Raw genomic sequence first — 8,589 nt, 5'->3', positions numbered from 1 at the left:
CACGCACGCACGCACGCACGCACGCACACACACACACACACACACACACACACACACATACACACAAGCAAATAAACAAACCAGCGAGCAAACAAACACAGCCACACGCACACACGCTCTCGCACGCGCTTTTGTTTTTTATATACGTATTCATTTGCTATTCATGCTTATGTTATGTAATCATGTAATATTTGTCTTCTCTGACAAATTGTATTTCTCGCAGTGAATATAGATGATCGCATCATTAGCCATCACGCATATATTTCGTTGTCATCAATAGATTATGCAAACTATGATGTTATGTAAATATTGTAATTTTTCAAATGTCGTAATTATTTGCCGAATACTAAAGTAGAGAAAACAAATTCAGAAGTCGAGATTTAACATTCACATAACCTTATTTTAATAACACGACAATGTGTTAACGAACTGTATACAGTCATTTGTTACGATATAATGTAAACGGTATGGGATTATACACTGAGTGGCCTATAAATAGTTGTAGCCGTATACATCAGGCTCAACGCTGTCAATAAAACGATATATTAGTAGAAATGAGGCGAATAATTTATAACTGACTCGTTATCATGTTACACAACTATGGTATACTTTGGTGAACATGGTGAGTAGGGCGTAAATTAGCGGTTTATAGTGTACATATGATAATGAAGCGTACATATATTATAGTAATTAGTCGATAAACAATTTATATGCGATACTAGATTAAGTTCAGTCTCGAGTTTGTTAGACCACAAGTATATTAGTACGGGGCATTTGTTAGACCGCCAGCTGTGTTAGTGCTTATATCCTTGCTTCTTATCTCCTTTCCACAAATCCTTCAGTTTGAATCTTCTGTGTCCTCTAGAACCCGGTCTCTGGCTATGATAAATAATGTAGATTCTATCCCGGCGATTATTGCCGTATCCGTTGTTATACCGGGTATTTCCATATCCACTACTGTATCCGCTGCCGTATCCGGTATTTCCGTTACCGCCTCCGTGGGATACACCACTGTATCCGCTGCCGTATCCGGTATTTCCGTTACCGCCTCCGTGGGATACACCACTGTATCCGCTGCCGTATCCGGTATTTCCGTTACCGCCGCCGTACCCGGCATTTCCGTATCCGCCGCCGTTGTCATGGTTATGGTAGCCTCCGTAGCTGTCATCATCATATCCGCCTCCGTTGCCGCCACGGCGGCCGCCTCGTCTGTCGTAAGAGTCGTCGTATCCGTCGCCGTTGTCATGGTCATGGTAGCCTCCGTAGCTGTCATCATCATATCCGCCTCCGTTGCCGCCACGGCGGCCGCCTCGTCTGTCGTGAGAGTCGTCGTAACCACCGCCGTACGATATGCGCCTGTAGCCACCGCGGCGAGATCGGTCGTCATGTCCGCCATCGTCATCGCCGTATGACGCCAACGACGTGGCCGCCAGCTGCGAACAGAATCGCAACAAGGTCAGGACCGCGTCGCGACACTCTGCACCATGACGCATGACGAGAAGAGGATGGCTTCACGAATAAGAAAAATGGCAAGACGAAGAGGAGGAGAAAGCGGAGAAAGCAGCAGCAGCGGCGCATAAGGAAAAGGCGGGAAAAAAGAAGAAGAAGAAAACGACGGCGAAAGAGGGAAGGAAGAGGATGTAGAAACAGGAGAAGAGAGGGGACAGGGAAGGAGAAGGAGGAAAAGAAAACGGCAGAGGCGGGGAATAGAAGAAGGGAGCAGTTAAAAAAGGTGGAGGAAAAGGAGGAAGAAGAATAGTAAGAAAGGGACTAGAAGCGATGGAAAGGCTCGCCGAGGATCACGACGACTGAGATGGACAAGGACATGCAAACATATAACAAAGAAGTGCGAGGCAACAACGTGTAAAATATTAAATTTAAATTATATGAAAAAAACGCAAATGGATAGACTGACACAAAAAACGCGATCTCCGATTTCTCGTAGTGGTTCTATCTACTAATATACAACAATTATTAAATACTTGTTGGTGAACACAAATGTACTGATATACTAGCATATGTTCATAAAAATATTATAGAGGCTATATTTTAGGTACCATGTCAATGTTTGAATAATTACTCACCGAAACCACTAGTAGTAATACGAGCTTCCTCATGCTCACCGATGGAACGAAGATCTCGGAAGCAGAAATCAAAAATATCTGTAAGTGTAGATAAAAAAATGCTGTTCAGTATTACATTAAATAACTACATTATACGAATAAATGTTAACAACAAAAACAAAAGTAACAACCACAACAACAACAACAACAACAACAGCAACAACAACAACAGCAACAACAACAACAACGACGACGACGACGACGACGACTACTACTACTACTACGACGACGACGGCACTAACAGCAGCAGCAACGCTGTTTTTGTTGCTTGCAATGTCAATGATAAGCAGCACGAATTAATCGCGGCATGTCGTTTGAATATGAATGAATGATAACAGTGTCCGAATGAAGGGCGTGTGTGCACCTAAGTGCGCACCCACAAGTTCGAGTTATAACAGGCGAAGTCCCAATTGTCGGCAGGTAAACTTCTACTCAATCAACAAACTCACCGCGTCTGCTCCTACCCTTTCGGAGTCGAATCTTTAGTTCACTGCGGAACTACCCTCGTTTCCGCGGCTCTTTTATGCGACAGTCGTCTGCTCATACACTCTCACGCGCACGCACACGCACCCGCGAGCGAGGCTTTGACCCACGACTAATCACCTGCGCCTAATTAGAAGTTTGTTCCAAATCGACCGCGAAACTGTTGAACTTTCGCAGTCGAGGAAGCCGACGCAGCGGTGGGCTCGCCCGAATCCGCAAGCGCTTTCTGATGAGTAAGTTATTACGGTTAGCCATGACATGAGTTCTCGCCGGCGAGTAGCCGGCGGCGGTGTGACGGTCTGCGTTGTTGCACGACGTTGTCGAGCTGCCCGCGTTCATCATGAGCGTTCCTTAATTGATCACCGCAGCACTCGCGGGCCATTGCCGGAGAGTGGTACCACTAACACGGTGCCTCTCCTTCTGGCCGTTGATTTACATGCTGGTGAACCTGATTAACCTCATCGTGGCGAAGGTTCAAACAATGCGGTCCACAAAAGTTCACGCAGCGGTTCTGACACGCATTTTGTACGGTGACATACTCGCTTATTACATCCATTACTCTCTTCGACGTCAGAAGAAACTCCGGTAAAAATTACAAATTTAAATAGTAGGCTACCTGTTTCCCTTATAATTGTAATTAAATGAAGTATGTATAGAAATAACCCGTTCACTATATTTTGATTTGTTTTTTATATACAATTACTATCAATATCATCGTGAAATCCGTCGTGAGGAATATGCGCAGTATCTCTTGGTGTATATGCGGCAGTCGCGCCTTCATTTAGGGCACGAGTATTTAGAAATCTTTTATTCGAAATTAAATTGCTTCCTATTACTTTCTTAGCATGTGTCATTTATACGACGAAGATTCAGAAATATTTTACTTTAAGTTAAATTGTTTCCTATTATTTCTTAGAGCGTGCACGGTAGTAGTGCCATCATGTATATCTTGATGATTCAGAAAGATTTTAAGTATGAATAAAATTGCTTACTAGTGAACGATTAACAATCTAGCTACTGTTGAATAACTATCACATATTTTATGGATACTATTTTCCACGAAAAGACAGGCACACGCCCACGCGCACACGTTACTGTAATCACACACACATACACACGCACACAGCGACGCAGACACGCACACACGCCCGCTCGCAAACACCAGTGCCGGATTAACTGACTAGCAAAAGTAGCATATGCTACGGGCCCGCATTTTCAAGGGTCCCGCGCTAAATGCTTGCAAGCTATTAATGTCGATTCAGTGATTCTGCACTTGCTCTATTACTATACTTGCTCTATTACTATACTCTTGCACTATTACTATCGTACTATACTGCCTTCAACTTTCATGAACGACTGGGTGTTTAAGGTTAGCGATTTTAGCCAATTATCACTTTTAATTGGGCTATTATTTTAACACGGTAATTAATGGGAGTGTGGTATCTATATGTGATACATATACCATGCATAAATACAAAGGTATTTGAAGCTGGAGTCATAGCCGCTGCATAAAAATCCAAACGAGAATGGAAAAGCTCCTTAGCTGAACAGTGAAAACACGCCTCAGGCACTCAGTCAGCTGCATGGCTGGTTTGTTTAAGCCGATTATAGAAATCTAGAAAATGTAACTTTTAAATTGTAGTTTTGTTACTTTTTACATTTGAAATTGATACCTAAAAATACCTATTACTGAAATGGCAGACATATTTGTCGTATTATCTGGCTGTATAGCAAATGAAAAAAAATTATTACTTTACTATGCAAGTAAAATATTTTTGTGTGCTTTAATATTTATGTGCATTTTTTTAATTTAGGGCCCCTTTATAACATATGCTACAGGCCCCACACTAGCTTAATCTGTCCCTGGCACACACATACGCCCCTCTTCCCATACACACGCACGCACGCGGTTGTACCCACGCAGCACACACACAGACACACACATGCAGTATCCTCCCCGCCCCGTATGCGCACACACACACGAACACACACACACGCACGCACGCACTCACGCACGCACGCACGCACGCACGCACACACACACACACACATATATATATATGCAGTATCAAACTCCCGTACGCACACACGCATAGGCCCGTCAATTGAAACATTCCATACCGTTTAAAAGACCAAAGCTACAATTTATTCATCCAATTGCCCCTGTGTATGTAGCGGGCGCAAGACATTGCTTCAACCCGCCTATAGACCAAACAAGGTTCATTCGGTTTATTACGGAGTGTCCCTCCCGGCTGTCTATGATAAACTGTCCCGCCTATGTCAGCCAGTGGGTGCATCGGTGACCAGCACATGCAATGACCACATCTAAGGGTCAAGCTAGAAACAATTCACCACCGAACGAATCCACCATCACCACAAAAATCTTCTGACAATCAGGTCTACGAAAAATCATTAGGCACACCAATGTAGAACAAAGGGTGAACTCGTCGAGCGGTTTTCGTGTCGTGGAGCCGTGTGTCGTCTGCTACCCAATAGAGAGCGACACGGTTCACCTGATGTGACCCGGTATATAACGCGATAGACACCCAAGTTCAAACGAGTTGTGTGAGAACCTGTGACGGAGACATCGGCGGCGCTTTCCCGAGAGGCGGTAAGTTATTACTTCGCTGCAAATACACGGCTATTCCTCCACTCTGTACATTGTCTACTCATTCTAAGCCTTGTTTCTGGTAAATACCGGACTACGTGCCTGCCCTGCTGCGTGATAATTTTCTATTGTATTCTATTATAGCTTCTATTATTCTATATTAGCATTTCATTGTTTTAACAGAAGCTCATTTCATTAGGTAGTTTATCTTCTTTGATTTTCGATCTTCCGCCTGTGCTTTGTGCACATTCAATTACAATATAAATTACAGTGAGCAATAACAGAAATGGATTTAGATTACTGCATTGGTCTAGAAATCATCCGAGTGTTACTATAGTAGTACATACAATACTAGCATTACATTACACAGTATGGCGTCGTTACTTATTTTACGCTTAGCACTGTCCTGTCTACACTGCATACAAGCTATGGGGCTGCTAGTACGTGAGTAATATGATTTCACGTATTTTAATGCATTGCAGATCGCTACAAAATAGAGTCAACATGCAACATACGGAGAAGCTGCTGTGTATACTGCTAGGCTCGGTAAGGCTAACATATCATCTACTAAATATACTAAATGTGACCCGCTAATGTATCACAATGGACGGAGTTACACTTATATATCTAGCACATTATACTACTCGAACGTGCTACTAACAGTTATTGTACATAGTCTACTTAATATATGTGTATGCGTGCATATATACACACATATATATATATATATATATATTATATATACATATATAACAGGAGTTAATAATGACAATTTGTCATTATTAACTCCTGATATATAAGTATATGCGTGTGCCTGTGCGTTTGCGTCCGCGCGCTTGTACGTGGCGTCAAGCGTGCGTGCAGGATTATCAATTTTTCTTCTTTTTCCCGCAGCTGGTCGTGCAGTTTACGACGTCCTCCGGCTATGGGTCGCAGGGTGGTTACGGAAGATTGCCCGGTGGCGAGAGTGGAGCTATTGGTCCGTACTCCAGAAGTGGTGGCGGCTACAGAGGACATGGAGGCTACGGAGGAAATGGCGGCTACGGAGGAAATGGAAATAATGGGATAGGAGTACATGGCAGCTTCGGAGGAAATGGAAATAATGGGATAGGAGTACATGGCAGCTTCGGAGGAAATAGAAATAATGGGATAGGAGTACATGGCAGCTTCGGAGGAAATGGCGGCTACGGCAGAGATGGTGGCTACGGAAGAGATGGCGGCTACGGAAGAGATAACTACCGAGACAACCGGCACGGATACGACACTTACAGGCGGGAGAAGGTGCGTTTGAAGAAGCCATCCTACGGACTCGACTACTACACATTCTACACCAGGGAAGGAGCGGCCCGTGTGCTCTACAATGGCTTAAACGCCCTGGAGAATACCGTCGACGCAACGACCGACAAGCTCAAGTCCGGATTCCGCCACGGCTGGAACAAGTACGACTACTTTAAAAATAATTTAAAAAAAAAACTGAACAAGAGCCAGCGCCGTCACTATGATGACGACTATATGTATGACGACTATAAGCACTAGTGCGAAAGAACTCGACTAATGACGATGTGGAAATGATAGATGAGTGTGCATCCCCGAGGTAGCACTAACTAGGGCGGTCGTTCTACGAGCACTGCTGGGAGCGTGTGTCTCCCAACATTACGGCCAAGTGTGAATGTGTGTGTGTGTGTGTGTGTGTGTCTGTGGATGTGTGTATGTATGTATGTATAGCTATATGTACGACTATGTACTCTCGAACGCTTCGAGAGAAATATCAGGGACGGTTGTATAAATACTGAGCGGCCTCAACTATCAGGGCGGACTGACATTATTTTACTTACTTAAAACATTTCGAGAACTAACCCCGATAACTACGAAGGTTTGCATAATTTTACAGTAGCTACTGTGATACGTACGCATCAGCCACAATCATGCGATGTGGTAACTGGAGTGGGCTCTATATAAAGGTAAAATAAATGCAGAGATCAGATAGAAGAGATTGTCCATTCGTCGTGTCTCCCGCACGCACGCAGGTAGAAGGTTAATACAGTATTATAGAGTAGATAAGAGCCATTACGCCTTGCAGACCAGCTGTATTAATTGTTCATTCGTGTGTCTCCGCACCGCACGCAGGAGAGGTTGAAACAGTATATAGAGTAGATAAGACAATACAGTCTCATGACCGCTGTATTAATTGTCATTCGTGGTGTCTCCACGCACGCACGCAGAAGGAGGTTAGATACAGTATATAGAGTAGATAAGACATACGTCTCATGACCGCTGTATTAATTGTCATCGTGTGTCTCCGCACGCACGCAGAAGGAGGTTGATACAGTATATAAGAGTAGATAAAGACAATACGTCTCATGACGGCTGTATTAATTGTCATTCGATGTGTCTGCTCGCACCCACGCAGCGAGGAGGTTGATACAGTATACTAGAGTAGATAAGACAATTACGTCTCATGACCGCTGTATTAATTGTCATTCGGTGTGTCCTCGCACCCACAGCAGGAGGAGTTGATACAGTATATAGAGTAGATAAGACAATACGTCTCATGACGCGCTGTATTAATTGTCATTCGTGTGCTCTCCGCACGCACGCAGAAGGAGTTTTGATAAGTATATAGAGTAGATAAGACAATACGTTCTCATGACCGCTGTATTAATTGTCATTCGTGTGTCTCGCCGCACCCGCACGGCAGGAGGCAGGTTGATACAGTATATAAGAGTAGATAAGACAATACGTCTCATGACGCTGTATTAATTGTCATTCGTTGTGTCTCCCCAGCACGCACCGCAGGAGAGGTTGATACAGTATATAGAGTAAGATATGAAAATACGTCTCATCGACCGCTGTATTAATTGTCATTGTCGTGTGTCCCCCGCACGCACGCAGGAGGAGGTTGACGCAGGCGGGATCCTCCGTACAGGAAGCGGTGCGCGTGCGCCGCGGCCGACACCGTCGCCACGCTGTCGCGGCGCATCAAGCTAGCCGAACACGTCGCCTATCCGCGCGCGAGCTCGCATCTGGTGGCGGGGCGGCAGCGCCAGCCTTGCGCGCGGACGGCGCGGGTGTGCTGGAGGCGCACCGGAAACGACCGCGAGTGACAGTCTACACGAGCAGGCAGTGGCTTGATGAGCCGCGATCGTCGCTGGATGGCCCGCAGCCGCCGCTCGCTGACAAAAATACGCCGACGGCGAATCGTCGGTGATAGAGGCGGAGAGAGGCTAGAGCGCGCAGTTCTACCCGGCAAGTGCGCGTTGCGTACGCGTGTATTAGTAGCAGAAGTGTGTGTAATCGTGGGCTTCACATATTGGCCCTTTGCGTGGACATACCAATCATTGATGATTCCGCGATTCTTGTGACAGATTGCGTGTG

General features: G+C 45.0%; 2 protein-coding genes across 6 annotated transcripts; one reads left to right on the top strand and one right to left on the bottom strand.

Annotated features, from left to right (window-relative positions):
- Positions 1-379: 379 nt before the first annotated feature.
- Positions 380-2,649, bottom strand: LOC106806943 (keratin-associated protein 19-2-like). 3 transcript variants are annotated; one of them, XM_014809129.1, is made up of 4 exons: positions 2,573-2,649; positions 2,085-2,162; positions 1,103-1,433; positions 380-1,048 (listed from the first exon to the last, which is right to left on the bottom strand). In XM_014809129.1, exons 2-4 carry the CDS (start codon positions 2,115-2,117, stop codon positions 795-797), a joined length of 618 nt encoding a protein of 205 aa, XP_014664615.1. In that variant the 5' UTR covers positions 2,118-2,162; positions 2,573-2,649; the 3' UTR covers positions 380-794. The 3 variants fall into 3 exon arrangements, with proteins under 3 accessions (XP_014664615.1, XP_014664616.1, XP_014664614.1); XM_014809130.1 differs by having other exon boundaries at positions 380-1,153; positions 1,259-1,433; positions 2,573-2,647; XM_014809128.1 differs by having other exon boundaries at positions 380-1,433; positions 2,573-2,647.
- Positions 2,650-5,164: 2,515 nt separating this feature from the next.
- LOC106806928 (ctenidin-1-like) lies at positions 5,165-7,200 on the top strand. 3 transcript variants are annotated; one of them, XM_014809103.1, is made up of 4 exons: positions 5,165-5,217; positions 5,697-5,760; positions 6,109-6,307; positions 6,374-7,200. In XM_014809103.1, exons 2-4 carry the CDS (start codon positions 5,719-5,721, stop codon positions 6,748-6,750), a joined length of 618 nt encoding a protein of 205 aa, XP_014664589.1. In that variant the 5' UTR covers positions 5,165-5,217; positions 5,697-5,718; the 3' UTR covers positions 6,751-7,200. The 3 variants fall into 3 exon arrangements, with proteins under 3 accessions (XP_014664589.1, XP_014664588.1, XP_014664587.1); XM_014809102.1 differs by having other exon boundaries at positions 6,109-6,331; XM_014809101.1 differs by having other exon boundaries at positions 6,109-7,200.
- The last annotated feature ends 1,389 nt before the right edge of the window (positions 7,201-8,589 follow it).

The sequence above is a fragment of the Priapulus caudatus genome, unplaced genomic scaffold, assembly GCF_000485595.1.
Source record: "Priapulus caudatus unplaced genomic scaffold, Priapulus_caudatus-5.0.1 Scaffold186, whole genome shotgun sequence".
Classification (NCBI taxonomy): domain Eukaryota; kingdom Metazoa; phylum Priapulida; class Priapulimorpha; order Priapulimorphida; family Priapulidae; genus Priapulus; species Priapulus caudatus.
Note: the sequence above shows the minus strand (reverse complement) of the source record. Positions and strands in the feature narration are given on the sequence as shown.